The following is a 21,807-nucleotide window of genomic DNA, read 5'->3' as shown; positions in this document are numbered from 1 at the left end:
CCACAGCGGGACCGGTGTGGTGGTTCACAGGACACAGCCCCAGTGTGTGCAGACACATGAAAGAGCAGTGTTGACGCCTACCGCGTCTGAATGCTGAGGAAGAGAGACCCGCGGTGCATGTGGCCACCATTGTGCCTCGCTCCCCGGGAGTGATATATGGGTCTCTGCTGGGGCGGAGAACAGGCCGCTGGGAGCAGGCGTGAGGGTTGGGGAAGGAGCATTTTGCACTGTGTGTACTTAAGTACTGTGTTCATTCTAAAAGTAAGCACTCAAGCTGGGCGCAGTGATTCACGCCTGTAATCCCAGCACTTTGGGAGGCTGAGGCAGGTGGATCACTTGAGGTCAGGAGTTTGGACCAGCCTGGCCAACATGTCGAATCCCTGTCTGTACTAAAAATAAAAAATTAGCCTGGCATGATGGTGCACACCTGTAATCCCAGCTACTCTGGAGGCTGAGGCAGGAGGAGCACTTGAACTCGGGGGGCAGAGGTTGCAGTGAGCTGAGATCATGCTGCTGCACTCCAGTCTGGGCGACAGAGCAAAACTCTTATCTAAAAAAAAAAAAGTAAACCAGCTTAGCACCCCCATCGAAAGGAAAAGCACAGCCACACTGGGGGATGTAGCAAAGGGATTGGGCAGGTGTGGGCTCTGGAAGAATCGTAGCCCGGCCTGACGTGGGCAGAGCTGCATGGTGAGCCGAGAGGCTGTGGAAGGCCCTGGAAGGTGAGGGCCACGTGGTCATGTAGGCTGTTTGCTGTCCCCCACAAGAGAGGGTATCCAAAAGATGTCTGCAGCCCTGCCAGCTTTCAGAGTGGGAGGGGCGGGCACGGAGGGCCCTCGCCCTGCTGCAGTCTCACTGCCTGCTCTCGGCTCCCCGCAGATACAGCCCCAAAAGCCCCTCACTACAGTCCGAGACCGTCCACTACAAGAGAGGGGTGAGCCAGCAGTTCTCCCTGCCCTCCTTCAAGATTGACTTCTTGGAATGGAAGGATGACGAGGTAATCCTGGCTGGGCTCCTCCTTGCCCTTTGCTCCTTCTCTCGAATTCTCTCCTCTTGGGGGTGGGGCCAGCGCAGTGGGACCTGTGTGTTTGGGTTCCTCCGGGCTTCATAAGGCCTGGGAACGGCTACCCCAGTCTATGTGCTCAGGCAGACGTACGGATGGACTGGAGCAAGGCCTGGGCCACATGTTGGTGGAGCCAGGAGACCAGACGCCAACCAGGCAGCCACACTCGGAGGTTCAGACACTGGGGTTTCGGGAGGCGTGAAGAATGGGGTCCCCTTTGCTGGCTGCAGCAATGCAGGGTCTGTTCACACCAGGTGGTGGTCTTTTTTTTTTTTTTTTTTTTTTTTTGAGACAGAGTCTTGCTCTGTCGCGGCCCAGGCTGGAGTGCAGTGGCCAGATCTCAGCTCACTGCAAGCTCTGCCTCCCGGGTTCATGCCATTCTCCTGCCTCAGCTTCCCGAGTAGCTGGGACTACAGGCGCCCGCCACCTCGCCCGGCTAGTTTTTTGTATTTTCAGTAGAGACGGGGTTTCACCGTGTTAGCCAGGATGGTCTCGATCTCCTGACCTCGTGATCCGCCCGTCTCGGCCTCCCAAAGTGCTGGGATTACAGGCTTGAGCCACCGCGCCCGGCCGAAACTTTTTAACCTTACTTTTGTTTAAAATCNGTTTGAGCCATTCTCCTGCCTCAGCCTCTTGAGTAGCTGGGATTACAGGCACCCGCCACCATGCCCAGAGCTAATTTCTGTATTTTTTTCTTTTTTTTTGAGACGGAGTCTCGCTCTGTCGCCCAGGCTGGAGTACAGTGGCGCGATCTCGGCTCACTGCAAGCTCCGCCTCCCGGGTTTACGCCATTCTCCTGCCTCAGCCTCCCCAGTAGCTGGGACTACAGGCGCCGCCACCACGCCCGGCTAATTTTTTTTTTTGTATTTTTAGTAGAGACGGGGTTTCACTGTGTTAGCCAGGATGGTCTCGATCTCCTGACCTCGTGATCCGCCTGCCTCGGCCTCCCAAAGTGCTGGGATTACAGGCTTGAGCCACCGCGCCCGGCCAACGTCTCTTTTTTTTTGAGACGGAGTCTCACTCTGTTGCCCAGGCTGGAGTGCAGTGGTGCGGTCTTGGCTCACTGCAACCTCTGCCTCCTGGGTTCAAGGGATTCTCCTGACTTAGGTTCCTGAGTAGCTGGGATTACAGGCACATGCCACCATGGCCAGCTGATTTTTTGTATTTTTAGTAGAGATGTGGTTTCACTGTGTTAGCTCAGATGGTCTTGATCTCCTGACCTCGTGATCCGCCTGCCTTGGCCTTCAAAGTGCTAGGATTACAGGCATCAGCCACTTTGACCAGCCAAAGCTGCAGACTTCTTTTAACGATGCCTTTTGTAGGTTGTGGCTTAAGTGGCTGCTTTGCTAGTTTTCCCTCCTAGGCCCCTCTCCAGCTTTCAGTCAAAGCTGTATCCTCCTTCCTTCTCCCTTTGCCTTGTTTTCCAGCGTCTGTGTGGTCTGCAGCTTGCAAAGACCCTGGTCCAGGAGGTTCCTGTGTAACAGTACAGACCTCATGTGGCCAGGCACGGTGGCTCACGCCTGTCATCCCAGCACTTTGGGAGGCTGAGGCAGGCGGATCACGAGGTCAGGAGATTGAGACTATCCTGGCTAACACAGTGAAATCCCGTCTCTACTGAAAATACAAAAATATAGCTGGGCGAGGTGGTGGGTGCCTGTAGTCCCAGCTACTCGAGAGGCTGAGGCAGGAGAATGGCGTGAACCTGGGAGGCGGAGCTTGCAGCGAGCCGAGATCAAGCCACTGCACTCCAGCCTGGGCGACAGAGCAAGACTCCATCTCAAAAAAAAAAACAAAACAAAAACAAGAAACAGGACAGACCTTGTGGGTCCGAGGCCAGGAGGAGACATTGACCACATGCCCTCCCAGGAGGCCTGATGAGCTGACTTATGCTGGGGCCAGTCCTGTGGCTCCTCTCTTCCTGACCTGCAGCCACTCTCTGTGAAAAGCCTCCTTGTCCTTGCATTAAAAATAAAACAAGCCAGGTGTGGTGGCTTTTGCCTGTAGTTCCAGGACTTTGGGGGGCTGAAGTGGAAGGATCATTTAAGATTGAGACCAGCCTGAGTAAAACCTTGTCTCTATGAAAAATACAAAAATCAGCTTGGTGTGATGGTATTCGCCTGTAGTCTCAGCTCCTGAGCAGGCTGAGGTGGGAAGATCGCTTGAGCTTGGGAGATCGAGGTTGCAGTGAGCCATGATCATGCCACTGCACTTCAGCCTGGGTGACAGAGCGAGACCCTGTCTCAAAAGTAAAAGCACCTGGGAGTGGGGGACCACCAGGTTGTCTAAGGAGGGGGGAATCGGCCCAGGCTGGAAACCGAACAGATGAAAACTCGCATGCTGAGGAGTAGTGGGATTGTCCCTTTGAATAGCCATTGTACTCCAGCCTGAGAAACATAGCGAGACTCCATTTCTTGGGAAGGTAAAAAAATAATAATAAAAAAAAGGTAAAAGTAAAATAAATGTCTCCCCAGACTCCCTTGGGTGGGCGGAGTCTCTGTCCTCTCCCAGCATCACCGGTGTGGACCCTGCACGCAGCTCTCATGTGTGGCTGTGGGTGCTGTGTGGCGTGTGTGTTGAACTCTGGGGAGTGGGAGTTTGGGGGTGTCTCTGTTCCCTGTTTGTTTCATGTTCCCTGGGGTCCCTTCCCCAGCCCCTCTGGGGAGCCCCAGTCTCCATGCCCTGTGAGCCGTGGGTTTGCAGGTGAGGTGGTTGGGGGAGGGGAGTGGTCACTGTGGCCAGCTTCCTGAGGGTTCAGGGCCCAGAGAGGGTTGGAACCACGATGCCCCCAGTTGTCCTTACCTCTGTCCCAGACTTGGCACTGGACCCACCAGGGGCCCTTTGGTGAGGGTTTGCTGAGGAAGTCGAATGAGCGCCCGTGTGCTTGTAGCCCTGGCTCGTCCGTGGATGGCCATGCTGAGAGTCGGCACACGTCAGGGACAGCTGCTGTTGTGCGGCCTTCGAGGTGCTGTCTTTGTCAGGACTTTTGTGGATGGAAGTGACAGAAAAACTCTTGGGTTTGTTTAAGAAAAGAAAACTAGAGACTTACTGGTGTAGATTCAGAGAAGACTGGGTGGCCTGAGGTTTCTTCCAGGGACTGTGTCATCAGGGCGGGGATCTCTGTGGCATAACTTCCCACCTCCCTCAGCTGGCCCTGTTCTCAGCGAGTGCCCTGCAGGCCAGCGCGTGGCCATCCAGCTGGGTCCAGAGGTGCTTGGAGGCCGTGCGCCTTCTCTTTGTGGCCCCACTTGGGGCGGGGGCCTCCCGTCCTGCAGCCAGGCCACAGAGACCTGGAGTAGGAGGGAGACGCTTTCCCAGAGAGAACCTGAGGGGCTCAGATGCTGGGCCAGACGTGGCTTAGCGTCGTTAAGAGCACAGCTGCAAGGACAGGCCACAGGGGTGCCCAGGGTGGCTGCACTGGCCTTGCCCAGGAGCAGAGAGGACATGTGTGGAGGGGCTGGGGGCCCACTTTGGTTCTGCTGCTTTCTCTCTCTAGAGCGTTAGGCCAGTTCTGCAGCTCTGTGAGCCTGGGTTTGCCCTTCTGCAGACTGGGGCTGGAAGCAGTTCCTCACAGGGTGGCCATGAGGGCTCTGTGATCAGCATGCAAAGGGCTTTACCCGGGGTGCCCACTGTAAACCCCAGTCTGCCAGCCGGCTAGTGGGAGAGAAGGCTACAGCTACCATCATGCACGCCTCCCCCAGACCATTGGTTTTTATTGCACACCAGTAAAGCAGTGTCAGCACTGAGTTTCTGCAGTGTGATGAGAAAAAATCACAGCTCACTCAGAGGCTCCTCCGTCAGTGCTGAGGTGCTGGCTGCGTGGATGCATTCCAGGCCTGGGTGGAAGCGCGGGGTGGGCAGGGGCGTGGGGGTGGGCGCGCTCCACAAAGCTCTGCCTCCCCCGTCCAGCTCCATCACCTAAAGGAGTGGCTGCCGGTGCGTGAACTCCTCCTTTCCGGGCTTCATGACAGCCCTTGTGGCAGCAGCGTGGGAGCGTTGCCAGGCAACCCTGGGACGATGGCTCCTGTGCAGACTCAGCGGAGTGGGCAGGAAACAGGCTCACAAGGGGCCTACAGTCCCAGCATCAGCCCCTGACAGGCTCCCCACGCCAGGGAAGGGAGTGTCCCTCCCTCTGGCAAGCCCAGGTGTCTGTGGTATCCCTCGGTTGGCTGGGAGCTGGAGGCCTGGCTGGGTCCCGGTGGGTGTGAACATGTGCCCCACCTCCCTGCAGCCTCCCCCCACTTTTTTGAGAGAGGGGCTCACTCTGTCTCCCAGGCTGGAGTGCAGTGACACAATCACAGCTCGCTGCAGCCTCGAACTCCTGGGTTAAGAGATCCTCTCACCTCAAGTCAACTTTCCCAGTAGCTGGGATTACAGGTGCCACCACTGCTGGCTGTTTGTTTGTTTGTTTGTTTGGTAGAGACAGAGTTTGACTGTGTTGCCTAGGCTGATCTCAAACTCCGGGGCTCCAGCAATCCTCCTACCTCGGTCTCCCAGAGTGTTGGGATTACAGGCCTGAGCCACCATGTCAGGCCCAACAGCCTGCAGCTTTCTGATGTGTGTGGACATTTGCACAAAGCTCTGGCCCAGGATTGGCCTCCTTGGCCACCTTTCGCACCCTTTTCTCCTTTTGCAGCCTCCAGCCCCTCCCAGAGGAGACTGGGTCGGCTCCCGTTGCCTGGACACACGGACTTCTGGGTGCTGGTGTTGACCGTGTGCTCTGCCAGCCACAGCACTTGGAGCCTTGCGTTAGGCGTGACTTCCGTTCCATTTTGCCAAATGGGGAAACTGAGGCTCGGGTGGGGGCCTGTTTGTAGTGAATGGGTAAGGAGCTAGACTCATCGCCAGCAGCCCTGACTCTGGCCCTGGGCCAGTGCCCTGCCAACTCATGGCTTCACCCTTCCTCGCTAACAGAGACCACGGCACTTCTCAGCCTTCACAGCGCAGCCCCCATCGTCAGTGTCTCTGTCCACCTCTGTCCACGTGTGCATTGGTATCCATACCACGGGACTTGTGGCTGGAGCGTGTGACCCTCCCTTGTGAGATGCAGGGCCTAGGCCCGTGTGGACTTGGTCTCCAGGCTTGCGGTTTCTTCAGCTGATGGCTGCCTGCCCAGGGCTTCTTATATCGATGGGTTACATGTGCCATTCATTCTGATCGGAATGGAACTCTTAGCTCCAGATGGCAGGAAGCTGCTGTAGCTGTGTGCCAGGTACCTGTGGGTATGGAGTCCCTGCTGGGTGGGGACATCCTTGGGAGCGCCTGGGTACTGCCAGCCTTTGCCCTGTGTCCATGTCCATGTCCATGTAGCCTTCCTGGTTGGCAGTTGGGCACAATAATGTTTCTCCCCGTCCCCTTCTCCTGACTACTCTCTGTGGTCCGCGTAACTCTTCTCCTCGTCTGTATTTTTGGTAGGAAATTCACTGTATTGACAAATCTTAGGAAGAAACATTTCTCTCTGTTCTTTAAATAATAGTAATATTTGGCCAGGGGCAGTGGCTCATGCCTGTAATCCCAGCATTTTGGGAGGCTGAGTCAGGCGGATCTCTTGCGGTCAGGAGTTTGAGACCAGCTTGGCCAACAGGGTGAAACCCTGTCTCTACAAAAAATACAAAAATTTAGCTGGGCATGGTGGCAGGCGTCTATAATCCCAGCTACTCGGGAGGCTGAGGCAGGAGAATTGCTTGAACCCAGGAGTTGGAGGTTGCAGTGAGCCAACATCCCGCGGCTGCACTCTAGCCTGGGTAACAGAGCAAGACTCTGTCTCAAAAAAAAAAAACCAAAAAAACATGATAGCAATATTCACAACAACCGTAGCAACCACCACAGGCAGTGTCTGTGCTGGGTCTGTTGAGAGGACTACATTTGTGCTTTATCCTTGAAACCCATGCGGTAGCACAGTAATAACCCCTTTTACAAGGAAGGAAGCCGAGGCTCAGGAGGACCTGAGATGAAAGCCACCGTGGGCCTCTGGGGTGGGGATGTGTGCCCCTGCCCTGCTTCTGCTGCCCACTTCACGGAGGGACAGTGGGAGAGGAGACATCCTGTGTGTCTGTTGGTTCTGAGCATTGCCGTTTGGGGTGAGTGCTTGGCTGCGGGCTCAGGGTTCCCGTGTGCTGGGCCAGGAGTGTTCCCACCTGGACGTCTGTGGGGGTGGTTGCTGCAGACATGGAGGGGCTCGTCCCTTCTTCGTGGGTCTTTTTTTTTTTTTTTTTTTTTTGAGACGGAGTTTTGCTCTGTGCCCCAGGCTGGAGTGCAGTAGCGCGATCTCGGCTCACTGCAGGCTCCGCCCCCCTGGGTTCACGCCATTCTCCTGCCTCAGCCTCCAGAGTAGCTGGGACTACAGGCGCCCGCCACCTAGCCCGGCTAATTTTTCTTGTATTTTTAGTAGAGACGGGGTTTCACCGTGTTAGCCAGGATGGTCTCGATCTGACCTCATGATCCGCCTGTCTCGGCCTCCCAAAGTGCTGGGATTACAGGCTTGAGCCACCGCGCCCGGCCTCCTCGTGGGTCTTGGTCACTGAGGCCTGTGGTCGGGCTCGGGAGGCAGGAGGCTCTCCCCCGACCCAGCTGCCCTTGCCTGAACTGGGCCTACCAGGCCCTTCCTCTTTGATGTCTCATCTATTTTTTGTTTTTATTTTTGAGGTGGAGTCTCACTCTGTCCCCCAGGCTGGAGTGCAATGGGGCGATCTCGGCTCACCACAACCTCTGCCTCCCAGGTTCAAGCGATTCTCCTGCCTCAGCCTCCCGAGTAGCTGGGATTACAGGCGTGCATCACCACGCCTGGCTAATTTTTGTATTTTTAGTAGAGATGGGGTTTCACCGTATTGGCCAGGCTGCTCTCAAACCCCTGACCTGAGGTGATCCGCTGTCTGGGCTTCCCAAAGTGCTGGGATTACAGGCATGAGCCATGGCATCCGGCCTTGTTCTGTTTTTTTTTTTTTTTTTTAACACCTTTATTGTGTTATAATTACCATCTCCTGCAATTCACTCATGTTAAGCAAATGATTCGCTGGCTTTTAGAATGCTCACAGTGGCGCAGCCAGTATCCGTTCTTTCAGTAAATCTTTATTGAGAAATAAATGATTCTTTTTCCTCCCAGAATAAACAGGTGCACGTGTCCGTTGCTGTTCTGTGCCAGACACCGAGGATGTCATGGTGACTGGAGAGACAGGGTCCCTGCCCTCCACGGAGGGAGTCAGGGAGCCCGATGGTGGCCAGTGGCTTTCCTGGTTACCAGGGTCTGAATGATAGAAGCCCAGGGGCCAAGTGCTTCCTGAGGCCCAGAGAAAGACTTGGCCTGCAGAGGGCAGGGCGAGACCCGCAGAGCAGTACCGGGGAGTAGGGCTCCAAGAGGATGGTACTGTGCTGGGCTGACTGCTGGGGTCCTGGGGGCCGTGGGAAAGAGGGTGGCCTTCAGCCTGTGCACGGCAGGGTTGGGATGAAAGCAGGAGTAAGCTTCTCCTTGGACTCAAGCCAGCCTCGTGGTCTCCCTCGCTTGCCTTTTGTGTTTTCTGGGGCCAAGCCAGGTGCCTTCAAAAGTCACAGGGAGTTGCCCAGTGACCAGCACTTCCCCTCCAAGGCACGCACCCAGGAGAACCGAAAACGCGGTTCAGGCAGACACTTGTGCAGCACTGCTCACCGTAGCCAGGACGCAGGCCCAGTCCGGTGTCTGTCACGGAGGAATGCGTGCACAGCGTGTGGATGTCCACACGGTGCCTGTTATTTTTTTTTTTTTTTTTTTTTTGAGACGGAGTCTCGCGCTGTGTCACCCAGGCGGGAGTGCAGTGGCGCGATCTCGGCTCACTGCAAGCTCCGCCTCCCAGGTTCAGGCCATTCTCCTGCCTCAGCCTCCGAGTAGCTGGGACTACAGGCGCCCGCCACCACGCCCGGCTAGTTTTTTGTATTTTTAGTAGAGACGGGGTTTCAGCATGTTAGCCAGGATGGTCTCGATCTCCTGACCTCGTGATCCACCCGCCTCGGCCTCCCAAAGTGCTGGGATTACAGGCTTGAGCCACCGCGCCCGGCCAGTGCCTGTTATTTGGCCAGAAAAAGGAAAGCAGCACCGATGCGTGCTGCTCCGTGGGTGAACTTTGGAAACATACCTAGACAGGAGGTCACCTGTTGTGCAATTCCATGTAAATGACAGGTCCGAAAATGGCAAATCCCTTGAGACAGGAAGCACGTGGTGGCTTCTGAGAGCTGGGGGAGGGGAAGGAGAGTGTGTGAGTGCTGATGGCTATGCGTGGGGTTTCTGTTTGGGGTGATGAAAAGTTCTGGAAATGGATGGTGGCAGTTGCATGACATTTTAAATGTACTTTACTCAACGCTGTTGAAACGTGGTTAAAATGGCAGAGTTTGTTTTATCTGTTTTAACACACACATTAAAAAGGTGCCACGCCTGGCATCCGCCTTTCCTGCCATCTCGAGGCGTGTCCTCTGAACTCTGCTGCTGCCTGCTTTCTCCAGCTCATCTGTTGACCGTCTCCAGGCTTCCAGGCTTGGCTGTGTGGGTCCTGACCGTTCTTGCCAACTCTCTCCTCAGCTGAACTTTGACCTGGACCGAGGCGTGTTTCCAGTGGTCATCCAGGCTGTGGTAGACGAAGGAGATGGTGAGTGCATCCTTTTCCATCCTCCTGGGCGTGCAGGCCATGCAAGGAGGGAGCGCGTCCTGAGGGAGGAGTGCTTGCAGCAGTGATGAAGCAGGCCAGGCACAGGGCCTTGGGCTCGCCACAAGGCGGGGTGTGTGGGCAGCTTGGAGTCTGGGGCAGGTGAGGAAGTGGAAAGTGCAGGAGGGCGGGTCCCAGAACAGACTCTGGACTCTGGACTCTGCGCAGGCTGAGCCCTTGGTGCCGCAGGCCTGCCAGGCTCGGGGAGGTGAGATGCCTGGGTGGGGCAAGCCCGGATTCTTGACTGCTCTGCCCCTTTCTCCCCAGCAGTGGTGGAAGTGACCGGCCATGCCCACGTGCTCTTGGCCGCCTTTGAAAAGGTAAGTGCCATCTGGCCATCACCTTCCTGAGGACCTGGGAGCTGGGCAGGGGGTGGTCTTTTGAGATAAGGCTGAGCAGGGGTTGGGGCTTCGTGGGGTGGCTGAGTGTCAAGGGCCCGGGGCAGGTGGGGGTGTGCCTGTGGCTTCCTGCTTTCCAGAATTCTGGTCCCGAGGCTGAGCGCCGCTGTCAGGAGGCTTTGCATTTGCTTTTTTTTTTTTTTTTTCCCCTGAGACAGGGTCTCACTCTGTCACCCAGGCTGGAGTTCAATGACCTCGGCTCACTGCAACCTCTGCCTCCCCGGTTCAAGCAATGCGCCCACCTCAACCTCCCGAGTACCTGGGAGTACTATGTACCACCACGCCTGGCTAATTTTTGTGTGTTTAGTAGAAACAGGGTTTCACCATGTTGGCCAGGTTGGTCTCAATCTCCTGACCTCAAGTGATCCACCTGCCACGGCCTCCCAAAGTGTTGGGATTACAGGCGTGAGCCACTGGGCCTGGCCTTTTTTTTTTTTTTTTGGAGACAGAGTCTCGCCATGTCATCCAGGCTGGAGTGGTGCTGTGGTGCAATATGTGCTCACTGCGACCTCTGCTTCTCAGGTTCAAGCGATTCTCCTGCCTCAGCCTCTAAGTACCTGCGATTACAGGCCCATGCTACTATGCCTGGCTAATTTTTTTTTTTTTTGAGACAGAGTCTCGCTCTGTTGCCCAGGCTGGAGTGCAGTGGCGCGACCTCGGCTCACTGCAACCTCTGCCTCCGGGGTTCACACCATTCTCCTGCCTCAGCCTCCCAAGCAGCTGGGACTACAGGCACCTGCCACCACACCCAGCTAATTTTTTGTATTTTTAGTAGAGACAGGGTTTCATTGTGCTAACTGGGCTAGTCAGGATGGTCTTGATCTCCTGACCTCGTGATCCACCTGCCTCGGCCTCCCAAAGTGCTGGGATTACATACATGAGCCACTGCACCTGGCCACACCTGGCTAATTTTTGTATCTTTAGTAGAGACGGGGCTTTGCCATGTTGACCAGGCTGGTCTTGAACTCCTGACCTCAGGTCATCTGCCTGCCTCGGCTTCCTGAAGTGCTGGGATTACAGGTGTGAGCCACTGCGCCTGGCCTTTTTTTTATTTTATTTTATTTTTTTGAGATGACGGAGTTTCGCTGTTGTTACCCAGGCTTGGAGTGCAATGGCATGATCTCGGCTCACTGCAACCTCCACCTCTTGGTTCAAGAGATTCTCCTGCCTCAGCCTCACGAGTAGCTGAAATTACAGGTGTCTGCCACCATGCCTGGCTAATTTTTTGTGTTTTTAGTAGAGATGGGGTTTCACCATGTTGACCAGGCCGTTCTCGAACTCCTGACCTCAGGTGATCCACCCACCTCGCCCCCCCACAGAGTGCCTGGATTACAGGCATGAGCCACCGCATCTGGCCATCTTTTTTTTAAACAGTTTCTCGCTCTGTTGCCTGGGCTGGAGGGCTGTGGTATGATCTCAGCTCACTGCAGCCTTGACCTGCTGAGCTTAAGAGATCGTGCCGCTTCAGCCTCCTGAGTCGTTGGGACTACAGGAGTACACCACCGTGTCTGGCTAATTTTAAAAAAACTGTTTTTATAGAGAGGAGGTCTCGCTGTGTTGCCCAGGCTGGTCTCAAACTCCTGGCCTCACGTGATCCTCCCATGTTGGCCTCCCAAAGTGCTGGAATTATAAGTGTGAGCCACCATACCTGGCTAAGACGCTTTTCAAAGGGTACTTGGAGTATGTCAAGGGAGAATGTTCTAGACTGAGGCCAGCCCTCTAGAATTCTGTAGAGGCTGCTGACACGGGCTGGGGCTCCCACAAGGTGGGCTCCCTGCGGTAGACTTACTTCACCCTGGGGTGTGCAGAGATCAGCAGTGTTGTTACCTCCTTGGGCTGTAGCCTTTTCCCACCAGGCTCAGTGTCCTTGGGTGTCACCTGGCACATGTCACAAAGCCCCAGTCCTGCTGCTCCTTCCCCCACCTGGCTGCCACATCCTGACCGTGCGGACTGGTCAGGCCCCACTCCTTGCAGGAGGCTTTTCCTGACACCACTCAGAACAAACATCTGTTCTCCCCGCTTGATGTTCACGAGGGCAGCCCTCTCCTCTTGGATGTCGTGGCATCCTCAGAGCTGAGTTTGACACCTGGCACAGAGCAGACACTCAGGGAATGCTGGCAGGATGGACGAGGGGCTGCTGCCCAGCTGGCATTGGTTTCTCCTGAGAACTTGGCGGAGGTGATGGGACGCACCCTTGTTTGTTAGTGCCTCGATGGCCCCCCCCAGTGTACACTGACGTTCATCAGCACCCTGCCATTGCAGGTCTGCGTGGCACCATCCTGTGGCCCCGGAGTCAGGAGGGGAAAAGGATCCCGTGAGCCAAGGCCCAGCCTGCCTGCTTCGGGCTTCACGCTGCCTCTGGGTCCTGCCTAGCCCGGGCTCTCCACCCACCTCCAGCCCCATGTGTGGCCACAGCCCCTGAGAACTCTTTTTTTTTTTTTTTTTTTTTTTTTGAGACGGAGTCTCGCTCTGTCGCCCAGGCTGGAGTGCAGTGGCCGGATCTCAGCTCACTGCAAGCTCCGCCTCCCGGGTTCACGCCATTCTCCTGCCTCAGCCTCCCAAGTAGCTGGGACTACAGGCGCCCGCCACCTCGCCCGGCTAGTTTTTTGTATTTTTTTAGTAGAGACGGGGTTTCACCGTGTTAGCCAGGATGGTCTCGATCTCCCGACCTCGTGATCCGCCCGTCTCGGCCTCCCAAAGCACTGGGATTACAGGCTTGAGCCACCGCGCCCGGCCGAGAACTCTTAAGTGCAGAGTCCAGCTCCTCCCTGTGATCTGGGTCTTTCTAGAGCACCCCAAGGTCGGGGTTCTGTAAGCTGGGTAGAGGACCCTTGTCTGTGTGTCCTGTGACGAGGCTGGGTCTGTTCTCTCCTGAGTCCAGGACCACAGACTGTGGTGACGCAAGTGCCCCGGGCAGAGGGCAGCCTTCTGCCTTTTTAGCACTGGGCTTCCCAGCTTCTCTCCCCAGCCCGGCCTTGTCAGAAGCCACGGTGACTGTTGACACATCTGCCCCCTCTGGGAGAGGCAGATGGGCCATATCTGGCAAACCGGTCCATTTTGTGCTTCGAGTACAGAACCCAGTGGGAAACTGCTTTATTTTTGGAGTCCAGCATTCTGGAAATTTCTGTCAGAACCCGCCAGCCTCACCGGAAAATTCTGAGTGCTGGTCATGGTTGACTGAGAAGGGATAGTGAGTGCTGTTGCGAGGTCGCCGTAATTAACCTTGTCAAACTGTGAGCGGTGGTGTGTTTCCCTGGATACCACCGGGCACGCTTGTTCTATTTCGTTACCGCGTTTTTTGAGCTCTGCGGTTCCCTGCGTGTGCACCCCTGTGCGTGCTCCCGCTCTGTCTTTCTAACTCAGCTGGGCCCTGGGAGAGCAGGAACCTGTTTTGTTTGTCTTGATTTTCGTTGCCAGGCGCTGCTTCTCGGTGTGCGGGAGGCCCTTGTCCATCAACTTGGCTGACGGGCCTTCAGCTTGAGTGTGCTTGAGACCAACCGAGGAGAGTTGGGTTCTGTGGGTCAGCGCAGGGTCCCAGGGCTGTATGTTCAGGAGGCTTCAGATAGTTTCACAGCCAGGCCTGAGGACCGTGTTTTGAGAAATCTTGGTTCTTTAGTTTTCAGGTGGCCCCATCCTTTTTTTTTTTTTTTCTGTTTCCAGCTACGGGCATGGATTGGCTGGGGCAGGGTGGCCGACCCTGGAGGCCACACAGGGGTGCTCAGAGGTGCCAGCTTGACCACCTTAACCTCTGTGTCTTTCTCCCCTGCAGCACATGGACGGCAGCTTCTCTGTGAAGCCTTTAAAGCAGAAGCAAATCGTAAGTCATCAGAGGAAATACTGCCCGTTTGAATTAAGACACACACACACACAATCCCATACATTCTCATACATAGACACACATACTCCTACATAGACACACACGAACACACGCACATATACTCACATACTCATACATAGATACACGTACTCATAGACACACGAACACGCGCACATATACTCATACATAGACACACATACTCATACATACACACACATACTCATACATACACAATCACATACATACTCGTAGACACATATACCCATACATAGACACAGTCATACATAGACACACATACATAGACACACACGTACACACACACATATATTCACACTCATAGACACACATACTCATAGACACACATGTACACGTGCACATATACTCAGACACATTTGCTTGCACACATATACATAGACACATGCACATACACTCACATGTAGACACATATACACACACATAGACACATATACATTCACACTCATACCCGCACACAGATACACACACTCACACTTACGTATAATCACACACACATATACAGTCACACAGTCACACACGTACATAGACACACTCATACACTCACAATCACACACTCATACATAGACACACATGTACATATACACAGTCGCATACTCATACATAGACACATACTCATACATATTCACACACATACATAGACATACACATACGTATACATAGACACATTCACTTCGCACACATACATAGGCACACACTGACACATACACTCACGCACTCACATGCATACTCATACACATGCTCATACATAGACACACATTCCCTCGCACACATATACAGACACATACATACACACACATACACTCACGATCATTCGCACACATGTACATAGACACACAGTCACGGATGTATACAAAGACACACATACACCACATAGACACTCATACACACATATACAGACACCTACACACATACAGTCAGACACATACACAGACACACATAGACACACACGTATAGACACACATACACTCACTCCTACTCACATATAGACACACACTCACACACACTTTTCAGTACTCTTCATGCACTGCTCTTCCTAGGCCACCCTTGCTGCCTTTGAAATAACTGTGCAGGGGCTGGGCACAGTGACTAACGCCTGTAATCCCAGCACTTAGGGAGGCTGAGGTGGGCAGATCACTTGAGCCCAGGAGTTTGATACCAGCTTGGCCAACATGGTGAGACCCTGTCTCTACTAAAAATAAAATTAACCGGGTGTAGTAACACATGCCTGTACAATCTCAGTAGAGGTTGCAGTGAGCCGAGATCATACCGCTGCACTCCAGCCTGGGTGACAGAGTAAGAGTCTGTCAAAAAAGAAAAAAGATAGCTGTGCAAGAGCCTGTTGACTTCCCTGTAGAACTCTAAGCTGTGGGACATTGGGTCCCTGTCTTGGGTGAGCGTATGTATATTGCATGCCCACCATGTGCAGGGACTCTTGCAGGCCCTGAGTTCTGTCCAGTTTGGGCCATGGTGTCTGGAATATAGTGTTGAGTAAATATTTGCCGAATGAATGGATGGATGGAAAAGGAAGGAAAGAGACCAGAAACAAAGTCTGCAGCTCCTTCTCTTCCTTACAAGGACGTATTGGACAGAGACTTGGCTTGACTTCATCAATACTTGAAGGATAAAATAGCCTAGAATAAATGGAGCTATAGAGCAGTCCATCTGTTCTCTGGGGTCAGTAATCCTGGGATGCTGTATTGGGAAGTGTTGTTCCTGGTGGCGTCACGTGTAGCCGCTGAGGATTTAGAGGATGGGGTTCCCTAAACAGCAGTGTTAGATCTTGCAATGAGATGTCCTAGGCTGTGCCTAGCAGTTACCCTGTGTGTACTGTTGGGGCACGTAAGACCTATTTCAAGCCACCACTTGGGCATGATTTTTGTCAGCTTTTTATTTTTTTTATATTTAATTTAATTTTTATTTTTATTTTATTTTATTGAGACAAGACAGACTCTCGCTCTGTCGCCCAGGCTGGAATGCAGTGGTGCGATCTCAGCTCACTTCAATCTCTGCCTCCTAGGTTCAAATGATTCTCGTGCCTCAGCCTCCCAAGTAGCTGGGACTACAGGTGTGTGCCACCACACTCAGTTAATTTGTTTTGTCTTGTTCTGTATTTTTGAGATGGAGTCTCACTCTGTTGCCCAGGCTGGAGTGCAGTGGCATGATCCCAGTGTACTGCAACCTCCACCTGTTGGGTTCAAGCAATTCTTCTGCCTCAGCATCCCGAGTAGCTGGGACTATAGGCACAGGCCACCATTCCAGGCTAATTTGTGTATTTTTTGTAGAGGTGAGGTTTTGGCGTGTTGGCCAAGCTGGTCTCGAACTCCTGGCCTCAAGTGATCCACCAGCCTTGGCCTCCTAAAGTGCTGGGATTACAGGTGTCAGCCACCGCACCCGGCCATCTGTTGGCTTTTTGGATGATAGGTTGTCCAGGTGCGGTGGCTCATGCCTATGATCCCAGCACTATGGGAGGTGGAAGTGGGAGGATTGCTTGAGCCTGGGGATTTGAGACCAGCCTGGGCAATGTAGTGAGACCCTGTCTCTATTTAAAATGTAGATCACAAATAAACAAAAGAGAGGTGGAGCAAACTCTAGTAGGTCCAGGTCCCTGCAGGTGCCAGGGGACTAGGAGACCCCGGTGGTGGGCAGGGCCTCGTGTTGAGGGAGCTGGCCAGCAGGCCCTGGGCTCCCTGGAGTGGTGGTCCTGGCCCGTGGTTCGCGGGAAACCCATCAGTACAGACTGCTTTGCAATGTGGTCAGTATGAGGCTTTTGGGTTGCGAGTGGGCGGCAGGATAGAATCAGCTTGGAGACATTGCTTTGGTGTCTTTGAAACCAGAGAGGCTTTCATGTCTTGTGGAAGGAGGGTCTGGAAGGCAGTGAGCACCTAGGCTGCTGTCTGGTGCCTTTAGGCGTCGGCTCCTGCTGTCCTTGTGAGGCTGGTGGCAGTGGAACTGAGTGGTGTTGGGGGTGGTGAGGCGGTGGTGGTTGGGCCTGTGGGTTGGCTCCAGGTCCCCAGTGGTGGGGAGAGCTACCAGGTCCAACCCTGTTCCAGGTGCTGCTGGTTGGGTGGGGGCAGGCAGCCGGTTTTCCCTGCACCTTTCCTGGCCCCCAGGGGTTGAGCTGGACAGGCCCCTGGGACGGAGGCCTGGAACCTTGGAGGCAGGGCTAGGCCAGGTGGGTGTGGAGGAGCCCTTACATGGCGGTTGGCAAGGGCCCAGCGAGCCCCTCTCTGCTCTCCAGGTGGACCGGGTCAGCTACCTCCTGCAGGAGATCTATGGCATCGAGAACAAGAACAACCAGGAGACCAAGGTGTGTACCTGGGTGAGGTTTCCCTCGCCCACACTGGGGGCAGCCGGGGGACAGCAACGCTTGCCAGTTCCCTTCCAAGCCTTCCTCTGGAGTCCTAGACCACTAGACGCCATCATTTTTCCTTCCTTTTTTTTTTTAAAGCTAACACTTTGTGGAACATACTGTCCTTTCTCCAGCAAATTCACTGGCTTGTTATGTAAATTGCCATCCAGGTTCCCCAAGGCAGCCCAGGAATGGGGGCCAGTGTCTCACCCTCCAGGCTCAGCTGTGTGGCACCCTGCCGCCCGGCTCCCCGTAGACAGCGTGTCCCTGCAGCTCCTGGGATGCCCTTTCTAGATGTCCATAGAACCGGCCGTGGTGCCTGACAAATATGTCGTGGTGGACCGCAGCCAGGGAACATAGCAGGGGATGAAATTAGTTTTTTTGTTTTTGTTTTTGTTTTTTGAGTCAGAGTCTCTATCTGCTGCCCAGGCTGGAATGCAGCAGGGAGATCCCAGCTCACTATGGCCTCTGCGTCCCGGATTCAAGCGATTCCCCTGCCTCAGCCTCCCGAGTCGAGTCGCTGGGACCACAGGTGTGGGCCACCTCACCTGGCTCATTTTTTTGTATTTTAATAGAGACAGGGTTTAACCATGTTGGCCAGGATGGTCTCCATCTCCTGACCTTGTGATCCACCCTCCTTGGCCTCCCAAAGTGCTGGGATTACAGGTGTGAGCCACCGTGCCTGGCCTAATTTTTAATTTGTGTATTTTTAGTAGAGATGGGGTTTCACTATCTTGGCCAGGCTGGTCTTGAACTTCTGATCTCAAGTGATCTGCCTGCCTCAGCCTCCCAAAGCTCTGGGATCTCAGGCCTGAGCCACTGCACCTGGCCAATGAACTTTTTTAAAGGCTCACTGCCATGAGTGAAACTCCTGCCTCTTAACATCTCTGGGAAAGCCTCACAGGCCCGCTTCATTGTGGCATCTGGGCCCAGCACAACTGGAGCAGCTCCACGTGGCGGGAGCAGAGCGCCTGGCCGGGCCTCGCCTCAGCCGAGGGCAGTCAGTGCATTCATGTTTCACACAAGGGGCGGCCGACTTTGCGAAAAGGGCCAGAGAGGGAATGTTTTCAGCTGCCCTGGCATGTGGTCTCTGTTGCATCGACTCCACATGGCCATTACAACAGGAGCAGCGGGGACAGTATGAAAATGAGTGGGTGTGGCAATGTTCCAATAAGATTTTATTTACAGAAGCAGGCCGCAGGCCTAGTTTGTGGGTAACTGGTTTAGATTTTTGGCTTTCTCTTGGTCCAGTTGCTAATGTGGTTTCTGGTAGCTGCCATTAATGAAAATATTTCTTTTTTTTTTTTTTTGAGACGGAGTCTTGCTCTGTCCCCCAGGAGTGCAGTGGCCAGATCTTGGCTCACTGCAAGCTCCGCCTCCTGGGTTCACACCATTCTCCTGCCTCAGCCTCCCGAGTAGCTGGAACTACAGGCGCCCGCCACCTCGCCCGGCTAGTTTTTTTTTTGTATTTTTTAGTAGAGACGGCGTTTCACCGTGTTAGCCAGGATGGTCTCGATCTCCTGACCTCGTGATCCGCCCGTCTCGGCCTCCCAAAGTGCTGGCATTACAGGCTTGAGCCACCGCGCCCAGCCTAATGAAAATATTTCTAACATACTTTTTTTTTTTTTTTTTTGAGGCGGAGTCTCGCTCTGTCACCCAGGCTGGAGTGCAGTGGCCGGATCTCAGCTCACTGCAAGCTCTGCCTTCTGGGTTCACGCCATTCTCCTGCCTCAGTCTCCTGAGTAGCTGGGACTACAGGCGCCCGCCACCTCGCCCAGCTAATTTTTTGTACTTTTAGTAGAGACGGGGTTTCACCATGGTCTCCATCTCCTGACGTTGTGATCCACCCGCCTTGGCCTCCCAAAGTGCTGGGATTACAGGCCTGAGCCACCGCGCCTGGCCCTAACTTGGTTTTTTTAAACCAAATGATACGGGTACGCTGACTCTCAGGAAGATGTTTCTTAGGTGCATCTCTTCCACATTTTTTTTTTGGGTCTGAAGAACAGAAAGAGACCATGTTCTCATGATTTGGGTGGGTGAGGGGCATAGACCCCGCCCCCCCACCAGGTGCTGAGTTTACACTGGGTTTGAGCCTGGTGGTTCTGCTATGGGGCAACCTCCCCCCCACTCTGGACTTCTCTTTGTCATGACTGCCCCCGGGGCAGGGTGGAGTGGGGTGGGACAGCTGGGGACAGGAAGCAGGAGCCCTACTCTGGCCCTTGGGAGGCTGCTGACCCACAAGCCCTTGTCTCCGCAGCCCTCGGACGACGAGAACAGTGACAACAGCAATGAGTGTGTGGTGTGCCTGTCCGACCTACGGGACACGCTGATCCTGCCCTGCCGCCACCTGTGCCTCTGTACCTCCTGCGCTGACACGCTGCGCTACCAGGCCAACAACTGTCCCATCTGCCGGCTGCGTGAGTGCCCTGGCGGGCTGTTCTGTGGATGGTTCTGGAAGTTAGGGACTGGCCACAGCACAGTGAATGAAATCTTTATTCTTATTTTATTTTTATTAATTTTTGTTTGAGACAGTTTCATGCTGTCACCCAGGCTAGAGTTCAGTGGCGAGTTGTCGGCTCACTGTAACCTCTGCCTCCTGAGTTCAAGCAATTCTCCTGTCTCAGCCTCCCTAGTAGGTGGGATTGCAGGCACCCGCCCCCGCCAGCTAATATTTTACTTTTAGTAGAGATGGGATTTTGCCATGTGGGCCAGGCTGGTCTTGAACTCCTGGCCTCAAGTAATCTGCCCGCCTCAGCCTCCAAAGTGCTGGGGTTACAGGCGTGAGCCCCAATGCCTGGCTTTTTTTTTTTTTTTTTTTTTTTTTGAGATACAATCTCGCTCTGTCACCCAGGCTGGAGTGCAGTGGCCCAATCTCGGCTCACTATAACCGCCACCTCCTGGGTTCAAGTAATTCTCCTGCCTCAGCCTCCTGAGTAGCTGGAATTACAGCTCTGCACCACCACGCCCAGCTAATTTTTGTATTTTTAGTAGAGATGGGGTTTCACCATGTTGGTCAGGCTGGTCTTGAACTCCTGACCTCGTGATCTGCCTGCCTTGGCCTCCCAAAGTGCTGGGATTATAGGCGTGAGCCACCGCGCTGGGCCCTAGTTTTTTGTTTTTAATTACTTTTATTTATTTATTTATTTATTTAGAGACAGAGTCTTACTCTGTTGCCCAGGCTGGAGTATAGTGGCAGGATCTTGACTTACTGTAACCTCTGCCTCCCAGGTTCAAATGATTCTTGTGACTCAGCCTCCTGAGTAGCTGGGATTACAGGCATGTGTCACCATGCCTGGCTATTTTGTGTATTTTTAGTAGAGACGAGGTTTTACCATGTTGCCCAGGCTGATCTCAAGCTCCTGACCTCAAGTAATCTGCCTGCCTTGGCCTCCCACAGTGCTGGGATTACAGGCAGAGCCACAGGTCCTGGCCTTGTTTCTAAATTTTTTTTTTGTAGAGACAGGGTCTTGTTATGTTGCCCAGGCTGGTCTCAAACTCTAGGGCTTAAGTGGTCCTCCTGCCTCCTAAAGTGTTGGAATTATGGGCATGAGCTACCATGCCAAGCTCAGATCTTTATTTTAAAGGTAAAATAGAAAATATTTTGATAAATTTCTAGCATAAAGTTGGTTGCGGATCACACCTATAATCCCAGCACTTTGGGAGGCCTAGGCAGGAGGATTGCTTGAGCCCAAGAGTTCGAGACCAGCCTGGGCAACATGGTGAAACCACATCTCTACAGAAAGTTTAAAATTAGCCAGATGTGTTGGCTATAGTCCCAGTGACTTGGAAGGCTGAGGCAGGAGGATCAATTGAGCCTGGGAGGTTGAGGCTGCAGTGAGCTGTGATTGTGCCACCACTGCACCCCAGCCTGAGAGACAAGGGAAGACCCTGTTTCCAAAATATAAGTATAAAAATATATATATATATATATATATATATAGTGTGAGGTGAAAACAGAAAGTATACTGGGTAGAAAATTGTCCAAGGAATTAAATTGCGTTTTCTAGAGCACTCCAGACATTTCCTCAGTGAAAAGCCGTTGCATAGGGCCCCGTTCTGAGTGTCTTCCAGTAGAGGGAACCTGAATGTTCTCAGGGTGAAAAAACCACCAGGTTAAAATGCGCATCCCGCTGGCAGGCCCTTGCCCTGGTTCCTGGGATCCCTGGCGTGGGTCCTGGCGGCTGGACCGGGGCGTAGGGGGGATTTGCCTACGCAGCTGCAGGACATGTGCACTTAGTAGACCAGCAGACCTCCGAGCCAGGCGTGGGGCTGTGCGAGGACGCTGTTCTGTGCAGTCAGGCCATGGGGTCACAAGAGGTGTCCAGATCCCAGGAGGAAGTGAGGAGGCTGCTGGGGCCTGGAGGGAGAGGCTGGCCGCCCAGCCTGTGGCAGATCCTGTAGCAGGGAGGGCTGGCCCAGGCCTCTGTGGTCTGTCAGCCTGTGCTGTCTGGAAGCCACAGAGTTGTGGGGGTGGGGAC

The 21,807-nt window shown here is 53.9% G+C and overlaps 1 protein-coding gene across 5 annotated transcripts in view; it reads left to right on the top strand.

Annotated features, from left to right (window-relative positions):
- The window catches only part of MGRN1 (mahogunin ring finger 1), a 68,332-nt gene that overhangs the window by 31,987 nt on the left and 14,538 nt on the right, over nt 1-21,807 (top strand). For 4 of the 5 annotated variants that reach the window (XM_025371017.1, XM_025371019.1, XM_025371016.1 and 1 more), the window contains exons 5-10: nt 880-997; nt 9,606-9,672; nt 10,000-10,049; nt 13,897-13,944; nt 17,219-17,287; nt 19,587-19,746. In XM_025371017.1, coding sequence (XP_025226802.1) covers nt 880-997; nt 9,606-9,672; nt 10,000-10,049; nt 13,897-13,944; nt 17,219-17,287; nt 19,587-19,746 — 512 coding nt within the window. Of the gene's footprint in view, nt 1-879; nt 998-9,605; nt 9,673-9,996; nt 10,050-13,896; nt 13,945-17,218; nt 17,288-19,586; nt 19,747-21,807 lie in introns of all 5 variants that reach the window. The other variant, XM_025371015.1, reaches the window with a different exon arrangement.

The sequence above is a fragment of the Theropithecus gelada genome, chromosome 20, assembly GCF_003255815.1.
Source record: "Theropithecus gelada isolate Dixy chromosome 20, Tgel_1.0, whole genome shotgun sequence".
In the NCBI taxonomy this organism is placed as follows: Eukaryota; Metazoa; Chordata; class Mammalia; order Primates; family Cercopithecidae; genus Theropithecus; species Theropithecus gelada.
This window is presented reverse-complemented; position numbering and strand designations above follow the sequence as displayed.